Source organism: Tamandua tetradactyla, chromosome 17 (assembly GCF_023851605.1).
Source record: "Tamandua tetradactyla isolate mTamTet1 chromosome 17, mTamTet1.pri, whole genome shotgun sequence".
Taxonomy (NCBI): domain Eukaryota; kingdom Metazoa; phylum Chordata; class Mammalia; order Pilosa; family Myrmecophagidae; genus Tamandua; species Tamandua tetradactyla.
This window is the reverse complement of record NC_135343.1, coordinates 13794548-13815513: the sequence shown is the minus strand read 5'-3', so window position 1 is coordinate 13815513 and position 20966 is coordinate 13794548. Positions and strand designations below refer to the sequence as shown.

At 35.9% G+C, this 20966-nt stretch overlaps 1 protein-coding gene and 1 long non-coding RNA gene across 2 annotated transcripts in view; one reads left to right on the top strand and one right to left on the bottom strand.

Annotated features, from left to right (window-relative positions):
- The window catches only part of EML4 (EMAP like 4), a 209929-nt gene that overhangs the window by 20362 nt on the left and 168601 nt on the right, over positions 1–20966 (bottom strand). The window contains exons 12-17 of the mRNA XM_077134081.1: positions 13871–14005; positions 13618–13753; positions 4115–4266; positions 1246–1371; positions 1034–1165; positions 324–391 (exon numbers count right to left, since the gene is read on the bottom strand). Of these exons, the coding sequence (XP_076990196.1) occupies positions 324–391; positions 1034–1165; positions 1246–1371; positions 4115–4266; positions 13618–13753; positions 13871–14005 (749 nt within the window). The remainder of the gene's footprint in view (positions 1–323; positions 392–1033; positions 1166–1245; positions 1372–4114; positions 4267–13617; positions 13754–13870; positions 14006–20966) is intronic.
- Positions 4120–11228, top strand: LOC143660739 (uncharacterized). The gene is made up of 2 exons (XR_013164220.1): positions 4120–8411; positions 9773–11228. It is a non-coding gene; the product is annotated as an uncharacterized LOC143660739 (long non-coding RNA).

Genomic DNA, 20966 nt, shown 5'->3' with positions numbered 1-20966 from the left:
GGCTCTTACAATTTTCTAACATACTTAACAGTTAGTTATAGTGTATATTTTTTACTCTGCCCTACCCCACACTAAAATATGGGTTCCACAAGTACAATAATTTTTTTTGTTGTTCTCTAATATATTCTGAATGCCGACAACAGTATCTAGTAAATGGTAGGTGCTCGATAAATACTTACTGCATGTGTATACATAGCACATAAGAGCAATAAGCACATTAGCGTGCCACTTAAATTAAGATCAGAATGAGAACAGTCCTAAAGACAGTTTAAACATCCCACCATTTTAGATTACTCAGCTCAGATTTCCTTTAATGACCCTACCTGCCTGAGTGCGTTCCTATGGCCACCACTGTGCCACTTGGATGAAAATCTGCACAGTGTCCTGGTTCCTAGAAGAGAGACAGACAGCTGTTGGGGAGGACATCAGAAAGTCTCCCTAGATCTATGAGAATGGTGGCAAAAACATATCTGAAATGACCTTTTTTTCATATAAACATGGAATACCAATCAACGTTAGAGCAGGAAGGGGATGTACTGGCAGAGAAGTAAGGGGAAAGGACAACCAGCTTGTGGCTAGGCAGTGGAACATATATAAGGAAAATAACAACAAATATTTGGATAGTCCTAAAGAGTATGCAGAGAACTTGCTAAAACTTTGGGCTGGAAAAGGTAGATATCTAGGTGGGGTAGGGAGAAAACACAGTAAGAGACCAATTCAAAAAGAAGATGGTATAATCTGTTAGTGAATTCAAGTGCACACAACTATACCCCCAAATATTTCCATTATGATTACTGCTTAATAAATATGTGAAATCTATACTCTGATTTTTCTTATTGAAAATGATATAAAAATTGAGCTTTTATCCTGCTAATTTGCTTCTTTAAAGTGGGTTCATGTTAAACTTTGTGACTAAACTTTTCCTTCCCCTTTTCTGTACTAAAATTATATATGCATAAACATTTAAGTTGTAACCAATGCTTAATCCTTTTCTCTCTGCTGTGAGGTTCATCATCGTATCTTGTTCACTCACATCGACGAGCCTGGTCCACTCCAGCCTGTGTTCCACTGAGTTCCACATACACACCTGCCTGTCCTGAGCACATGTCAAAAGCAAATCTTTGAAGGGATGTGTGGCAAGACCCCAAAGCTCATCTGTATGACCCTGAAAATGAAATACAGTTGTTACAGAAACAAAGATATTATAAAAAATATTCAGTTAATGATTAAAATCATACAGTTTACCTGTACTTCTATTTGGAAGCCATCATTAAAAGTTCCCCGTAAAATAAAGTTTCGTGATGTGCCTACTAAAAATTGATCTGCTTTTCCTTCTGCTACAGCTCTGATTGTTCCATACTGATCAGGAACCTAGAAATAATAAATTCGGAAAAGTCACCAAAGACACACCAACATGAATTAACTATTAAGGACTATATTTATAGTTGTAAGCACATTCTAATTATCTAAATGATTTGAAAACATATCTTCTGTTCATCATAACTTGTTACCAACATCTTTTGCTTCATTCGGTCTTTTTAAACCAATGTATGATTTTTAAAATTACAATAGATAGGAAAATGAGCTCAATAGAGGCCAATTACTTCCTTAATAGATCAGGTTGGTTTTTTTTTTGCATAACTGATATCAATTTTAAATACTATCACATAAAGGATGGTGGAGACAAAAAATTTTGCTTCATAATTAGAAAAAACAAAACTTGCCAAGAAAAACAAATTTAAAAAAGTCATTTTGAAAATACAGACCATGCCTGCCCATGCAAAACAAACAAACAAACAAAAAAATCCAAAACACCCCTCTGGTGACGCTTCAGTAGTTCAGGGATGGCAAGGACAGCATTATTAACCTAAGAGAACCCTGATGCTTCAGATTTCTTAGCATGATGTAATTCTCCAGCCCAGTTTAACAGCAATACTAGTTTGTCGCTGGTTTAATACCACAGGCCCCAGCAACTGAACCACCAACTGAGAACTGACAAAACTTGAAGAGTCTGTCAAACACTGGACACTCCTCTCCAACATTAGATCTCTTCTCTACGTCTGCTAATGCTCAGTACGTGCCACCTGGTCTTACTGAGTGTGGAACTCTGACGTACTGTAGTATTTTGTCATTCCTTCAGTAGTGGCTTTATGGGGCCATATATATTTCTATTTTTCTGTATAGCCATAATTAAGCAGCAAGTTATAGGTCATGTGGATTCTATGAGGTTTTATGGGATGACCCTGTGCATGGTAATATTTTCCAATAACATTATCAGAAGAGTAGTAGATTTCTTGCGGCCTCCCTGACTATATGACATGGGCTCTTGGGTTGCTGCTGCTGCTACTGTCATGGCATCAGGGCTTAGCTGGGGCTCCGGCTGGGGCAAAGGCAGGGAGCAGCATTCTCACTGGGAGGAAGACGGGAGGGAGGTGAGATAGGGACGGGTGGGTACAGCCTGGTCCTGAAAGTGCAGGTGGGGTGGTGGCGGCAGTCCCAACTCGTGACCTGCTTCAGTCAATTTTAAATTAATTTTTTCTATGGTTTTAAGAGTGAAGGGTTAGGAGTAGGGGAAAAAGGTGTAAGACCATGGAGAATGTGGTCTGTTTTTGTTACTTACTAGTTATATTACTTTGGGTAAGTCACTTAACGTCAGCCAAATTTCTCTACTTGTAATATGGAGATATCTGCTCTATCTACTTTTGATTGTTATAAGAATCAAAATATGAAAATAATGCACAAGGAACTTCTTTATAAACTAATTAGCAATAAGAAAAGCAATACCTTGTAAAGTATTATGACTATCATCAATAGGACTCCTTGAGATCAAATTCATTTAATGTACTCTATGGTACACTCTCAGTGAATGTCATAGTAGTATAATGACCCTACAGAACGGCTCTTTCTGAAATAATGCAATTCTTTTTCCTTTATGAAGTAGGATCCAAAGTGACTCCTACAAGCATAAATAACTGAATGCTAAAAATACCAAATTTATGTTAAAAATGGCAAAGTTGGAAGTGAACTAGGTTGTGAAGCTTTTGATTATAAAGGATATGAGTTATTTGTGAAGAGAAATAAAGTGGCATTTCTACTATGAACTTAAGGTTGTGATAAAGCAACTCTTTATTTTCTATCTCCTTGGAAAGGAAAGCTAAGAGCATACTGTCAATATCCTCTTCTTAAGAGATTTTGCCTGGAAAGTACATTATATGAAGAAAAAGCACTGAGCATAAAATCAAAACTTAAATTACCAAAAAGTTCAAGCAATCTGTGAGATTTGCTTTCATTTTCACCACCAATGATGTAAAATACCATTCTTAATCACTTTACTTCCTGAAATCTCAATTCAATTAGCAAACCATTACTGACCATGTATTACACTCTCAGGTTCTAGGGATAAACTTAATCCAAGTCATAAAGCAGACACATATGCAGATAATTAGCAATACTCATTAAGCTCATTGTTTAAAAACGTTGTTTTCAAGTTTTAAATTAAACTAGTCATTTTGTATAACCTGGTTTTGGATACAGTACTCGAATGTTCATTTTTGAATTTGTGGACCCCTTAAAAACTGCTTCAGAAGTAAACAAGCTAGTTAATTATTCTGCTTAGTCATGTATTTTAATTCACACAAATTTTTTGTTCAACAAATGTCCCCCTGCCACCACCATTTTTTTGAAATTTTAAACCAAATTATATGAAAGCAATAAACTAACCCCTTTCTACAGGGAGAGAATGAGATCTTGTGCACCAATTTCCCAGAAAAGTATGTTACTTTATGGTGGGACCAAACATGTAAGGCTCAAAGGGTTTATTTTTTTTTGGAAAGGGCAGGCTCTGGGAATTGAACATGGGTCTCCAGCTTGGGGTGAGATTTCTTGCCGCTAAGCCATCGTTGCACCACCCATATTTTTGTATGCTATGTTCAGTTTCCATTCTTGGTAGTTATCCTGTATAACAGAGGATTCAAGTTCCAGTAAGACTTATTTTCACCATTTTTTTTTTCTTTTTTACACAAGCAGGCACTGGGAATGGAACCCAGGTCCTCTGGCATGGCAGGCAAGCGTCCTTGCCTGCTGAGCCACTGTGGCCCTCAGTTTCCATTCTTACCTCTATTTCTCTTTCAGCGTTCAGCTCATGATCCCACAGAATTATTTTTCTGTCTTTCCCTCCTCCAGTTAATAACATTCCATTTCTCATCTGACAAAGTGTGAACACACTGCCATCATGAGCTTTGATTTGTTTGCTGATCTGATATATACCTAATAGGATGAAGGAAAAATAAAAACACTAGTGATAACATTTTTCATCAGGCCTTACTATCTTTTTAGAAAAAAACTTAAATTGAACTACAGAGTGAATAATCACAAAGTTCATATGACTCAACAATCATAAATCTATCTTCAGCAAGTCCTCTGCAAGGTAGGTACTGAAGCTTAAGGTTTAATACAAATACATTAATGAAAGAACAAAATGAAAGCTCCATTCTTATTGCCCAAGTTGGATTTGTTTTGGAATACTGTCCTGAAGCTTCATTTAAAAAAAAAGAGGAAGAAATCCTCTGTATTCATTTTTCTTTATCTATCCTCACTGTATCACGTAAGTGTTAGCAAACTATCCCTCATTCCACTTAACATTTGTTAATGTTATTTCATGCCTAATAACATGAAGCATGAAATAATAGCAAAATTTAACTAAAAGAAGGATTTGTATAAAAAAACATTAATGCTCTGGTTTGAAGACAGCAGAAAAATAATGCACATTTTTTATTCTGTAAAAAGAGATTTCTCCAATTTAGAATTCCAAAAACTGAATACTTTTTTTGTGACACCTGTCAACATAAAAGCTAGTCTAAAGCAAAAGTAACGGACTGTGGCCTTTGTTCACTGAATAAACAAAGAGGAAGAAAGTCACAGAGCTCTTGACAGATTTAGGCATCAAGCAGTAGGTATGCTTTCACCATACCCTATGCCTCCTTAAAATTTCCATCACCCTCATCAGAAAAGTTCTCAAAAATTCTCAAACCTGTCTTACAGGCTCTTAGATGTGAAAAATGCAGAGTTGAAGACAGCTTCAACTGCTTCTTTACTAGATTTGGAGTAATTGTTTTCATTTCTTAATTCATTTTAGAGATAAAAGGCCCAAAGGTTTCACTTTCAAATTTAGAACCCTGGAATTTGATTATCTTGCATTTATGTCAAGATTTACTTAACCTGAAAATATTTCAAAATATTTTTCGCTCAAGTAGTGACGTGATAATAATTCCATAGATAAGATAGGATAACTAGCCTCTTAACCTTACTATCACTCATAATCATCCTGTGCAGTAGCTAGGACAGGTATTAACTCTTGATTTTAGAGCTGTGACTAGGACTCAAGTTGCCTAACTCCACATTCCTTTAACTTTGCAACAAAACCTTCATTTCCTGTGGTGGGAACAGTTGTAATATTTCACATTTAACAGCCACTGTTGACCCAGAGGCCTCCTGCTGTGCCAAGGCTACCCCCTTTATTTGCTGAGAACTAGGGCTCTGGAGGCTGGAAGCAGTGGGTCTTGATCAATTATTACCAAGTGCAAAATGGGAAGGTAAAACCTTGATTAAATATGGCCAAAGTCAGCCAATAAATAGATCCCTTTGAAAAATGAAAAAAAATTTAGTTTAAAATTTGCTCAATCTGTGACTATCCAACAATTGATGAATGGACAAACAAAATGTGATATATTCATATATTATTACATATGTATTATGTAATAATATGTATTATTCAGTCATAAAAAGGAATGAAGTTCTGATATATGCTACAATATGGGTGAATCTTAAAAATATTATACTAAGTGAAAGGAAAGCCAGTTACAAAAGGTCACATGTATGATTCCATTTATATGAAATGTTCAGAATAGGCAAATCTACAGAGAAAGAAAGTAGGTTAGTGGTTGCCAGGGGTTAGCAGGAGGGGGAAATGGGGAGTGACTACTGATGGATGCTGGATTTCTTTTGGGGGTGTTAAAAATGTTCTGCAGTTATAGTTGCATAACTCTGTGTATATACTAAAAACACCAAACTATATACTTTAAAAGGGTATATATTTTATGGTATGTGAATTATGTCTCAATAAAGCAGTTAGTGAGATTGTTTATTTTTATTCACCTTTCTATTTGAGTTGCCAATACATTTTAAAAACCAATGAAAATTTGTAGGGCTTTGATGTCCTGAAAAAATTTAGCTACAGGTCACTTTAAAAATTATTCTATCCCGGTATGAGGATGCTACTGGTATAGACACTCAGAAAATGGGTGTATTTGGCAGGGAAAAAGGAAAATACTTAACTGATTTGGAGGAGCATTTTCTCAATTCAGGAAAGCAGGAGCAGAACTCTCACAAACTTACTATCAGGTCAGCTGCCTCGGCTCACATAAACATTTGTCAAAAAAAAACACTTCAAACACTGAGCAACACAATTGTGTCTGGTGGGAAAGTCAGACAATTACTGATCACTGTTCTTATGTTACCAAGACAGAAAAGACATCTGAGAGACGTGAATTTCCTGAGCATACTGCTGGTTTTATTTGGGCATTAAAAAAAAAAAAGCAAAGGACTTATTTTCCTATGCATGGCCAAATTAACAAGGATAATTTGAAAACACTATGTAAGAAAGTACAAAAAGCACAAGTATTTGGAGTTCTCCATCAAAATATAAGAAAATTCAGCCTTCTCTTCTTCCTAACGTGACAAAAACTTTGTTAAAAAGTTAAGAACTTCCAAGAAGGGTGGAATCAGAAAATGTCATCGGGAGGAGAAAAGAGGAGGAAGGGTCAAGTGATGCACTTCTTCGTGTTTTTCCCCCCTTTTGATTTTAAGGGAGAAACAAGGAAATGAAAGAAAAATTACCTGTAGGAAAATACACAGCAAAGGAAATGAGGAAGGCAAAGGAAGACTGAAGAACAAGTGCCTCATCAGAAATAAAAATAGTCTAGTGTTCAACTCTGTGAGATTCCTATCTCCATACCCCTTTTCTCAAAAAGTTATTTCCTGAGGAGGATTTAATATTTTAGTTAAAATTCTGTGTTTCAAGTTTAAACAAAATTACTGCTTTCCTTTGAGACTGTATTTACCTATAAAACAAATTTATAGTCAGATTTCTATCTCATGGGCCTATATTTCTGGCATTCTAGTTTAAGCCAAATAATGGTTGAAATATCTGCCAACAAAAATAATTATCAATGACTTAAAAAACCTACAGTAACTCCAGGCTTAAACATGGCCAAGTCTATCTAAGCTTAACTACAAATCTCCCCCTTTTATTTTCATCTTTAACTGAAACAAAAGTTTAGCATAAAAAATTTACTCTGCCAAGTAAAGATGGTTTGGAGGGCTTTCTGTGCCTCTTTACAGAATCAAAGGTCAGGGAAACTTTGAAAGTTATATTATATTCTTGGCAACTGGGCAAAATGGGCCACTGTTAATTATTTAGAGAACAGGTAAAATGGTGGTGTTTTTAGTTCTTTAAAGGAACTTGGCAAAGATGTAAATGGTGAACATTTAAATGGCACTGTCAACTTTTCCTCCCCTACTTAGAAAATTATGATTTCACATAGAGAAAAATCTGAACTGTTCCACATATGTTGGAAATAAATAATAAATACTATTTATTATACCCATTCAATAAAAAATACTAATTACTTTTAAGATTCCTACTAATTTGTATTAAAGGTAAGGGGAAAAAGGTTTGAAAACAAGAGGAAAAAATAGAAGCTTATGAGGCATACAATACTGGATCAATCTTTTATTTTTGTCGAGAATTAAAAAATGGAAATTTAAGGCATCTGTTCTGGTTTGGGCTCACACATTTATTTTAATGTACTCATCAAATGCTTCTGAGCCACACTTATAGAACTGAAAATCCCCCAAATACAGAAATAAAATTCCTGTAAGCTTACCCATAATAAGGTCAGTTATCTAACAAAGTACAAGACATACCATTTCAATGCCCAGCAATGTACACAATTGGATTTCCTATACCTATTTGTGCATATGCAGACTTTCACCACATAGATCCACAAGTTTTTCAGACAAAAACTAAAATAACAATCTGTGTACTTTCCCCACCTCAAAACAAACAGTAAGGCTAATAAAAGGTGCACTTCTACTGAACTCTGCTGAGTGCTGGAGGACAATATATCAACAATTTAATAATTACTGTTTTCAGATACTATGCTATTCCCGCATTTCTGATACTGAACAAATGTGCCCAAAGAAAAGAGACAATTGGGAAAGGTAGTTGATAATACTGTTGTTTTAACTTGCTTTTTTTCTTAAAAATCCTCAACCCACTACCATCCCTCTCATATGTGAATTCTGAACCTAAAACAAATGAAAGAGGCCAATGACTGAGATCAGGATTAAGGGTAATACCATTTAAGGATTATTTTTTTAACTTCTAAATACTTGTTATTCAATTCAACTGCTACACTTAGAAATTCAGGTGAATAGATTGGGAAATACTAATTAATCTGTCTTCTAAAAAAAAAAATCCCACACAATATTAAAATTTACACAGTCACAAAGACAACCACAGTGCTAAATTCAAATTCCACATTCAGTGATAACTGCTTTAATCAGTAACACTCAACTTTTACTCCAATACTGATAACACCGTCAAAGTCATTTTCTTAATAAAATGTTCAACAAATAATTTTTAAACAGCTAGTACCAAATGCCAGGCATTATTGTGTTATTCCTGGGAAAGTCTACTGAGGAAAACAGACATGTAAATAGGGTCTTTCTCAGAATAAAGTTATAAAGTATGTAACAACATGGATGGACCTTAAGGACATTATGCTGAGTGAGATTAGCCAAAAACAAACGGACAAATACTGTATGGTCTCACTGATGTGAACCGATATTAGTGAATAAACTTGGAATATTTCGTTGGTAACAAAGACTATCAGAAAATAGAAACAGGGTAAGATATTGGGTAATTGGAGCGGAAGGGATACAGATTGTGCAATAGGACTGAATATAAAAACTCAGAAATGGACAGCACAATACTACCTAACTGTAATTCAATTATGTTAAAATGCTGAATGAGCTGAATGTTAGAATGATAGAGGGGGGAGGGCTGGGGGCATAAATGAAATCACAAAGAAAGATAGACGATAAAGATTGAGATGGTATAATCTAGGAATGCCTAGAGTGTATAATGATAGTGACTAAATGTACAAATTTTAAAAATGTTTTTGCATGAGGAAGAACAAAAGAATGTCATTAGTGCAGGGTGCTGAAAACAGATGGTAATTAATATTTTAAAATTTCAACTTATGTGTGAGACTAAAGCAAAAAATGTTTATTTGATGCAAAATATATATTTTGACTAATGCATCTCCTAATATAACTTATGTAGATAGTTGGTTGAACACCATAAGTACATGGAACCTTGGGTAGGACATGAGATTTTGTTGGTTTGTCCAGGTGATGCCCCAATGAATCCCAGAGTGATTTGATCAGTGAGTGGAAAAAAGTATTTGCAAAGTCCCCTTCGGGGAATGGTGAGAATGGGGGAAAATTCAACCTCTCCAAGCTGAATTCTTGATATTCTCACAAGCAGTGTGGACAACCAAAGCTATAGGCTGAACCCCCAGTCTTGGGGTTTGTCACATGAAACTTAACCCCACAAAGGATAGGTCAAGTCTAAAATTAAAATTTAGGCCTAAGAGTAACCCTCAAGAGAGCCTCTTTTGTTGCTCATATGTGGCCTCTCTCTCTCCAGCCAACACAACAAGCAATCTCACCACCCTCCCCTGTCTACGTGGGACATGCCTCCCAAGGGGTGTGGACCTTCCTGGCAACATGGGACAGAAATCCCAGAATGAGCTGAGATTCAGCATCAAGGGATTGAGAAAAACTCTAGAACAACGTGAGACCCAGCATCAAGGGATTGAGAAAACCTTCTTGATCAAAAGGGGGAAGAGTGAAATGAGACAAAGTGTCAATGGCTGAGATATTCCAGAGTGGAGAGGTTATCCTGGCGGTTATTCTTACGCATTAAATAGATATCACCTTGTTATTCAGATGTAATGGAGAGGCTGGAGGGAACTGCCTGAAAATGTAGAGCTGTGTTCCAGTAGCCATGTTTCTTGATGATGATTTTGTAATGATACAGCTTTCACAATGTGACTATGTGATTGTGAAAACCTTGTGTCTGATGCTCCTTTTATCTAACTTGTCAACAGATGAGTAGAACATATAGAATAAAAATAAATAATAGGGGGAACAAATGTTAAAGGAAATTTAGTTTGAAATGCTAGTGATCAGTGAAAGGGAGGAGTAAGGGGTATGGTATGCATAAATTTTTTTTTTCCGTTTTCATCTTATTTCTTTTTCTGAATAGATGCAAATGTTCCAAGAAATGATCATGATGATGAATATGCAACTATGTGATGATATTGTGAATTACTGATTATATATGTAGAATGGAATGAGCATATATTAAGAATGTTTGTGCTTCTTTCTTGTAATTTTTTATTTTAATTAATAAAATATTTTTTAAAAATAGGGTCTTTCTGTCTTGGAAGGGGAACAGGGATTCCCTTATATGTAAACTATTTAGGATGGTTTCTATTGTTTCATGCAGGGACTCCAGAAAGACAGAGGTAGGGAACTCGTTGTCTGTGGTTAGGGTAAGGCAGGTGTGTGTAAGGGAAATCAGGCATGTTGTTTCATCAGTCTCCAGGGGAAGTGCTTCAATCTCAGGTTGGTCCCTCATCCTGCTTTCTCTTTTACCATGGATTTTCAGAGACTGATTGGCCTAGCTAGTTCTCTTTCTATTGCTACCACTTATTGCTGATTAATGAGGTGTCTATTTCTTTTCCTAGCCCACCGATTTTGATTGAGTTCTCTAATTTTTCTTTCGTAACCTTCTATTTTGAAGGAATTACATGGTACTCTGGACATATTTTCAAAATTTTAGTTTTCTTAAATAGTAAGACTGTTAAAAGAGCTTATTGTCATTGCTCCTCTTCCCATTTTTTCATCTATTATAGAAAAGGGCAAAGTAGACTTTTATACTTTTAAATTACATAAATCTATATTCTCATTATTCTGTAATACACTTTCAGGGAAAGAACTATCCTTGGTTCAGGATAGTTGAATGTAGGGTATATTTTGCTTAATAAGTAGCTGGGTAAGTAATTTTATTAACTAATAAATGTGTGTGTGTGTGTGTGTTTGAAAACAAAGACCATTTTGAAGAACCTTAAAAACAAAAGGTGTTTTATGTAGAAGCTAGGGATGGGTGGACGGTTAGCGAATGAGGGTGAACTCAAATGTAAGGGAACAGACAGAAGTGAAGGCGTTTCACTAATGGGTCTATAAGTAATTTACCATATTGAAGATGAACATGATTGAAAGGGCTGTGCAGACCTGTGTGTCCCACTGATTAACACTACAAATTAAATACATTCTTACATGAACTACTTCAAAGATATGATTCTTGTACTGAGTGTTTTAAGTTCAGGGTATCGGGGGAAACACAGCATGCCACGGGCTACATTTAACAGGAAAACAGCAGTACCACAGCAACACCAGGGATAAATAATGGGGGAAGGGACAAGAGTTAAGAGGAGGTTTAGATTTCCTATTTGGTTATCTTTCTCTTGAGAACAATGAAATTATCTAAAATTGAGTGTTGATGAACTGTAGACTTTGGGCATTATACTGATGAATGCACATGGCTGAAGGATGCACTGGCCTAGAAGTAGATTGGCAAATGATGGTGCATACATATGATTGAATGTTGTGCTGCTACAAAATGGAATAAAGTTGTGAGGCATGCAACACTGTGAACGAACCTGTGGGACATTTGGTGAGGCAAAATAAGCCAGAAACAACAGAGCAGTTATTGTATGGTCTCCTTTAGAAAATGCTTATAAGAAAACAGGGGCCTAGGCTGTAAGTTGTTACAGCAGTCACATTTAGTCTGGAGTGGTAATTATTATTTCTGGATTTTGAGAGGCTGTTTTATGTATGTATAACCTGGTATTTAGAGATAAGAATGAAGCCAATCAGGTTGGGATTAAGGTAACTCAGAACACAGTTATGGGTAAGGAAGACACTGCCTTTCTTTTAGAACCTCACCTACTCTGAGACCAAAGGAAGAAAGGTTTATTTTGTCTGGAGCCTAAATTTTCTGTAGCACATAATGTAAGTCAACCTGTCTGGGTAGCTCACTTAAACAACTGAAACATAGGGAACCCAGAATTAGAATCAGGGATTTTAATCCTGTGTAGCTTAATGTAATGCCTGGATGCATCTTAGAATATATTAAGCAGATAATCAAAAAGTATTGACAAAGTCCCCTGAGGGATGTGAGAAAAAAATATGGAACCATTAAACTTTATCACTGGGCAAACTCCTGATATTGTGTCAAACATTAGGGATGCCCACATCAGTAGGCCAAGCTCTTGATCTTGTGAAGCTTATGTATGTAGGGGAGTAACTTAGCTTACCTACAGGCATGCCTAAGAAGTTACTTCTGGAGGACCTCTTCTGTTGCTCAGATGTAGCCTCTCTCTCTCTCTAAGCCCAACTCTGCAAGTGAAATCATTGCCCTCACACCTATGTGGGACATTGGCATCCAGGGGTGAAAGTCTCCCAGTCAGTGTGGGAGATGACTCCCAGTGCCTGGCCCTGGCACCGTGGGATCAACAACGCCATCCTGACCGAAAAGGGGGAAAGAAGTGTAATAAATAAGGTATCAGTGGCTGAGAGAGTTCAAATAGAGTGCAGAGGCTTTCTGGAAATCACTCTTACACAAGCTTCAGTCAGACATTGTTTCCTATCATAACTTGCCAAACTTTAACCAAAACCATTCCAGCTAATCTTAAAGAACACCTAGGGCAATCTACAAGATTCTACAAAGGTTCCATGCATTCAGGTAACTTTTCAGAAAACTACAACCTCCAGATGGATTCCTGGACCAAATAAATCCTGAAACCTAGAGGAGCCAGCCTCTACAGAACATCAGCTAGTTCCATCTCCCTACCCCATATTATTGACAGCCTCTTCCAACGTGAAAAAGCTAGAATGGGCATAGCCCAAATACCCCTAAGGAGTGGGAGAAAGATCAAAGGTGATGGCAGAGTTGTACAGAGAAGGTAGAGTTTAACAAACAAGTATGATTGCTGAATCATTAAACTGGTATCTCTTTTAGTCTCCAGAATCTTATAGCAGCTAGAACTAAAAACTTAAAATTGTGGGATTGTAACTCATACCAAATTCTAAAAGCAAACTGTGATGATAAAAAAATATTTATTCCTTCTAGCTGCCAATGTTCTGGAGCAGCTAGAAGGAAAATCTGAGATGATGGTATGGTAGCCCATGACAAACTCTGGGATCTGTCCTGTAACTACTTGTTGAGGAGTGCTTTGAAAACTTGCTTTTTTCTTTCTTTGCTTTGTGTATATGTTATATTATACAACAAAAAAAGTTAAAACAAAACAAAAGATATTCTAGTGAAACCCATACTGAGCTCTCTCCTGATATGGGTAAGAGATGGGACTGCAATAGCACTATGGGGGAATTAAAAAGAATGACTTTAATATGAGAATACTGTACCTTTAGGCCCTTTCCCAGGTGTGGGTTCTATAGTAGTTTTGTTCCATATAAGTATGACACCACCTGAATCTCCAGTAAGAACATCTCCATTTCCTAAGAATGCTAAACACTGCACAAATTTTGGTTTTTCATATTTCTAAAATGAAACAATGAGAAATTTCAGTTTTCCCCTTGGCATGAAGTTAAGCTTACTCAACAATAAAAAAATTAAAGTTTTATATGTCTAATGAAGTTATAGCATTCTAGTCCTTACCCCAAAGATTCCCTGTTTTCTTGTTAGGGAATTGCCACACCAGGTCCAGAAAAAAATATGAGATTTACCACATGTTATTATGGTATTTGCATCTGTTGGATGGAACTCCACAGCCAAAACAACTTCATTTGTTGTCTGTGAAAAGAGAAATAATACTTCAAATGAAGATACATTCTTATCTCCATCACGTAACAATTAATAGCAACTGACAACCAAAGACAGGGAAAATTTTTGAGGAAATGTCTTTCTTTCCGTATCTATATTCCTGAAAAAAAAATTAATACATTTTCTGAGTAATAATTTAAATTTGATGTATTTGTATTATCATATCATCTTTTGTGCTATTTAATTTTAATAACTCTACACTAGGAAGACATTTATGTGAATTACAGCTTTATATTATTTTAACTTCCTATATGTTCAGAAAAAAGAACCCTTTAGGGTTCTTTAGGGTTTTCATTGCAAGAGCAATGAACATTTTGTCTTAAAGACACTGTCATTTTGATTAAAAAAATAAAGAAGCAACAGTCTTGTTTTCTGTACCATTATTATTATTATTGTTATTTTTTGCATGGGCAGGCACTGGGAATCGAACCTGGGCCTCCAGCATGACAGGCGAGAACTCTGCCACTGAGCCACCGTGGCCTGCCCTCTGTACCATTATTTTGACCATTCAGTCATTGAACAAAATATAACTAATTTAAAAGTGCATTCATGTTTTTTAGGGGTTGAACTGTGTCCTCCAAAAAGACAGTTTTAAGTCCTAATCCATCCTGGCCTTGTGAATGTGAAATCATTTGTAATAGGATCTTTGAAGATGTTATTAGTTAAAATGAAATCAAACTAAGTATTTATCTTAATATATATAAATATAGTCATAGCTCTTATAAGGAGAGGATATTTGGATACACATATAGATGACAGACAGACAGAGAGGGAGACAGCCACGTGACAGAGGCAGAGACTGAGTTAGGGCTTGGAGCAGGTCACCACCAGAACCTCGGAGCCCTCAGAAGACTGCTGATCACTTGATTTTGGACTTCTAGCCTCTAGTTAAGCCAGCTAGTCTAATTCTGTACTAAATTCTGGCAAACTAAGACATGGTTAAAGCTTATAAAAAGTTGACACAGAATGATCACACTGATTTCTATACAAATGAAAAATAAAAACAAAGAGCTTTTATGCTGACTTTCCTTAAAACTTAGTAAAGACAGCAGTTAACATAAAAGGATTTGGACTGAAAAAGGAAGACAGGTGTAACAGTGACAAAACGAATTAAATGTCCAGGCCAGCACTTGCCCAACCAGACAAACAGGTACCACCACTGGCCAAGTTGACACATGAACCTGACCATGACAGTCCACCCCTTGTTAACTTGGCAGCTATACATACCACCTTAAACCATACCTAATTTCTAAAGAAAAAAACAATAAAACACACGTTTTTTTCTTTCACCTAACAATACTCAACTGTCCTGCATATAACTGGAAACACATTAAATCTCTCCAGAATAGGGTGGAAAAAAAAAAAAGAATTAAATGTCTAATTCCATTGAAATCTATTGAATTTATTAAGATTTGATTTGTGGTCTAACATTTGGTCTATCCTGGAAAATGACCCCTGTGCCTTTGAGAAGAACGAATATTCTCGTGGTGTCGGGTGGAGTATCCTCTGTGACCATTAGGTCTAACTGGTTAAAAGTGTTGCTGCATATAGCTGTCATCTGTTAATTCTAATTGTTGCATAGTATTCCTTTATATGAATAGACCACATTATTTTATTTATCCATTCTCGTTTTTGCAAGCATTTGTGAAGAATTCCAGTTGCTTCAGGTCACTGATCTTTTCACTCACGCTATTTTGGTGGGTGTACATTGGTATCTCACTATGGTTTTAATTTGAATTTTCTTGATAACTCATGTGGTTGAGTACCCTGTCATATGCTTATTAACCATCTGGACCCCTTATTTAGTGACGTGCCTGCTGAAAACTTTTGCAGTTTTTAAAAATGGATTGTCTTTTTCTTACTGGAATATAGAAGTGCTTTTTCTTTGTAGATTCTGAATGAGTGCTTTTGTTGGAAATATTACAAATATTTTCTCATATTCTTTCTTTCTTTTTTTTTGTTAATAATTGGCCATAAATATAGGGATTTATTACTGGACCCTCAATTCATTCCTTTGATCTGTATGTCTCTCTTAAGAGACACACTCATGAGTGCGGTAACTTTGTAGGAAGTTCTGAATTCAGGAAGTGTGAGACCTCCAACTTCACTCTTTTTTGAGACTGTTTCGACTATGCTGGATCCCTTGCATTTTCATATGAATTTCAGGATCAGTCTGTCCATTTCTCATGGTGCTTCAGCTCCTGTTTGGCATTCACCCGCACATACCTGATCTTACCCTTTGTGTCTTCTAGCATCTTTTTCTTTAAATGCAATTTTATTGAGATATAGTCACATACCATATAAACCATCTAAAGTATACAATCACTGGTTCAGTGTCATCACGTAGTTGCACACAGATCACCATGATCAATTTTAAATGATCCCTCCCCCATTACTGACCCATTGTATTGGTGTGGTACACTTATTACTGCTGATCTAAGAATATTAAAATTTTACTGTTAATTACACTTCATAGTTTGAATAGGAAAATTTTTTTGTCATATACCCCTGTATTATTAAGCCCTTGCAACAGTGCTGGAAATTTGTTCTAGCCATGGAAGAACTTTTTTATATCTGTACAGTTAGCCAACCACAAGATTCTCTGTGTTCTACATTCCCACCTTAAACTTTCCTTTTGCTGACACACATGCTTCTCAACTTCCTTTTCCCACCATTTTCACACACCATGTGGTACTATTACTCTCAGAATAACATGCTACCATTACCTCTATCCATTTCCAAATGTTTACGTTCAACCTAGTTAAAGCACTTTGCTTATATTAAACAACTGCTCCTCATTCTCTAAACCTCATTCTATATCCTGGTAACCTATAGTCTAAGTTTTATGATTTACACGTTATAATTAGTTCCTACTGGTGAGATCCTACAATATTTGTCCTCTTGTGTCTGACTTATAATGTCCTCAAGGTTCATCCATGTGGCCGCATGCTTCAGGACTTCATTCCTTCTTATCGCTGAATATTCCAAACTATGTATATGCCACATTTTGTTTAACCATTCATCTGCTGATAGACACTTGGGTTGTTTCAATCTTTTAGAAATTGTGAATAATGCTGTCATTAACATCAGTATGCAAATGTCTGTTCACATCCCTGCTTTCACATCTTCTGGGTATATCCTGAGTAGAGGAATTGCCGGGTTGTAAGGTTTACAACTTAGCTTACTTAAGCTATACTCAGCTTCCTAAGGAACTGCCAAACCGTCCCCCACGGCAACTGTACCATTTTACATTCCCACCAGTAGTAAGTGTTCCAATTTCTCCGCATTCTCTCCAACATTTGTAGTTTCCTGTTTAACAGTGACATTCTAGCAGGCATGGTGTCTCACTGTGGTTTTGATTCGCATTTCCCTAAAAGCCAGTGAAGCCGAGCATCTTTCCAGGTGCTTTTAGCCATCTGTATTTGGAAAAATAAATGTCTATTCATGTCTTCTGCCCATTTTTAAATTGAGTTGTTTGTCTTTTTATTGTTGAGTTATAGGATTTCTTTATATTTTCTGGATATCAAAACTGTAATCAGACATGTGGTTTCCAAATATTTTGTACCAGTGAGTCGACTGCCTGGTCACCCTTTTGGGTGGACCTTTGAAGCACTGAAGTATCCAGTTTTGATGAGGTCTCATTTATCTATTTTTCCTTCTGTTGCTTATGCTTTGGGTGTAAAGGATAAGAAACTACCATTTCTAGGAGCTTTATGGTACTGATTCTTACATTTAGACCTTTGATCTTATTTGAATTGCTTTTTTTACAGGGAGTGAGATATGGGTTCTCTTTCATTCTTTTGGTTTTGAATATCCAGTTCTCCCAAAACCATTTATTGAAGAGACTGTTCTGTCCCAGTTGAGTGGATTTGGGAGCCTTGTCAAAATTCAAGTGAGCATGGATGGATCTGAAGGTCCGTTTCTGAACCCTCAATTTTATTCCATTGCTTGATATGCTGTTTTAACTACCATGCTGTTTTGACGACCATGGCTTTATAATATGCGTTAAAGTCAGGAAGCATGATACCTCCCACTTCATTCTTTTTTTTCAAGATGTTTTTGGCTCTCTGAGGCACCTTACCCTTTCAAGTTAAATTGATAATTAGCTTTTCCATTTCTACAAAGTAGTCTCTTGGAATAGCGATTGTTATTGCACTGTATCTGTAGATCAATTTGGGTAGAACTTGACATCGTAACGACATTTAGCCTTCCAATCCGTGAAGGCAGAATGTCTTTCCATTTATTTAGATCTTCCTTGATTTCTTTTTTTTTTGGATATATATGTTCACATACAATGAAATCATCCAAAGTGTAAAATTAATGGTTCATATCATCATATAGTTGTGCAATTATCATCACAATAGACTTTTTTGGTGAAAAATTATACATATACATTCTTTGATTTCTTTTAGCAATATTTTATAGTTTTCTGTGTACAAGTTCTTTACATCCTTGGTTCTAGCTCCTTTTGTACAAGCTCACATTTCTGTAATTAAGGCTTGTTACACCTCTATGGGAATTAGATTTGCACATGACTCAGAACTGTGAAAATTCAGCTGCCAATATTTTAATTTCTGATAATCGTAGATGTCATTGATCTCTTGACTCTAGTGTATCATAATATTTCTCAAACATCTCTGTCATGATTTTAAGAGCAGAGTTTCCATAGTTGAGCTCTTTTACCAGCTTGCACAGCTAGATAACAGGCAAGTAGTTCTCCCTGACCTGGACTCAGTGAGGACACCATTTCATCATTAGTCATCATGCTACAGAAGCGATCTTTGCCTTTGCTGAGAATGCCTTGGAGCATTGGGTGATAGGGACTGCATGTCATTTCAGCTGTGACCTGGTGGCTTGTTGCTGGGCAATGGGCTCTCAAATTTTTAATGGTGTCTTTTGATGAAGAGCAGTTATAATTTATCATTTCTTCCCTTTATGGTTAGCTCTCTATATATTCTATTTAGGACATCTGATAGAGAAGATGCTCTTCTTAATTGTTCTAAAAGCTTTATTGTTTTTACCTTTTAGTGCTCTGATCTACAATCCATCTAAAACTGATTATTATGAATTCTGTGAGGTATGGGGTTCAAGATTAATTCTTTCCCATTTGGTATCCAATTAATCCAGCACATTTACTGAAACAACATTCTTTCCCCACTGCACTGCACTGGCACGTGAATGATTCATTCAATCATTGAGTGAATGATTTGTGAGTTCATTTCTGAATTCTCTATACTCTTTAATTGATCCATTTGTCTATCCTTGTTTACAAAGTCTTAATTACTTAACTACATAATAGGTTTTGATATCTCATAGTTTAAGTCTTCTGAGTTGATTACTTTTCTTTAAGACTATCTCAATTATCTTAGCCTTTCATATTTCCACATATATTCCATATATTCAACTTGCCAAATTCTCTAAAAACCATGTTGGCATTTTTACTGCATAGAATGTTCAGATAAATAAGCAGAAGAGTAATAACTTTACAATATTGAGTCTTCTATTCATGATTATAAGATATTCCTCCATTTATGTAGGTCTTCTTAATTTCTGTCAATAAAGTTTTGAAGTTGCCTCACTGAATTTTAGGCTTACATAAAATGAAAAGTCCCAACTCTCCAAATCCTTGTGATTTAATCATTCACAGTAAAACAGAATAAGGTTCACAGGGAGAAGTTCAGAGGAGACTGAGAATCCAATGATCTAGCCTCTGAATCAAGTCATTCTTTTTATTTTTTCATTAAACAAATTTTTTTAGAGAAGTTGATTTACAAGGACAATCATGCATAAAATACAGTATTTTCAAATCCCACCCCACCAATAACACTTTGCAATGCTGTGGAACATTTGTTACTTTATTGAGAGCACTTTTATAATTGTACTTTCTTTTAACAGTATTTACATGTAATTGATGAAAGATTATTAAAATAGTATTAACTATTGTCTACAGTTTATATTAGATTTATTTTTTCCCTTATACCTCCTTATTAACTCTTATACCTCCTTATTAACACCTTGTATTAGTCTGATACATTTTTTATAATTCATGAAAGAATATTTTTATACTTATACTATAAACTATAGTCCTTCATCTACAATAGGGCTCACTGTGTTGTATAGTCTTACGTTTTATTCTTCAACTTTTATTCTAGTAACAAATACATCCTAAAGTTTCCCCTTTTAACTACATCCACTTACACAGTTTAGTGCTGTTGACTACACTCGCAAAGTACTGCCATCACCACCATCCACCTCTAAACCTTTACCATCAACCTATTAAGAAAATCTGTACAAGTTAAGCATCAACTCCCCATTCTAATCAAGTCATTCTTGAGGCAAAATTCCCCTGACCTTTATTAGAAACTTTCTTTTCCTCCCTAAAGATGAACCAATATATTCTCAGTCACTTGCAATGGAAAGAGTTCTAAAGCAGATACTCAGGACACAGATTTCATAGAACTTGCCAACTGACTGGATGTGCGAAGTATGGGACAAGGAGTCACGAATGATGCACACATTTCTACTTGGACAACTCAGTGAATGGTGGTGTCAAACTGGTCTAGGGGCTAGGGAAAAGCAGTACAGATTCTGACATGTTGATTCTGACTTATGGAACAGGATATTTAAATAAATATGTCTAGCAGACAAATAGAAATACAGGTCTAAATCTGTGAGAAATATCTGGGGTGGAGGTAACTGATATGAGATTCAGTAGACAGATGGTAACTAAAAGCAATGAGAGAGTACATGAGATCAGTGGAGGATCTGGAATAGAACCCCAAGGAATACCAACAGGTAAGGTCCTCAAAAGGAGATCAAGGAATGGCCAATAGTTGGAAAATCATGAAACCTCATTTTAGCATTTACAACAAAGGATCAAAATCTACATTACTTCACTTCAGTGTTAAATTACTCTGAACAATGGCTGAAA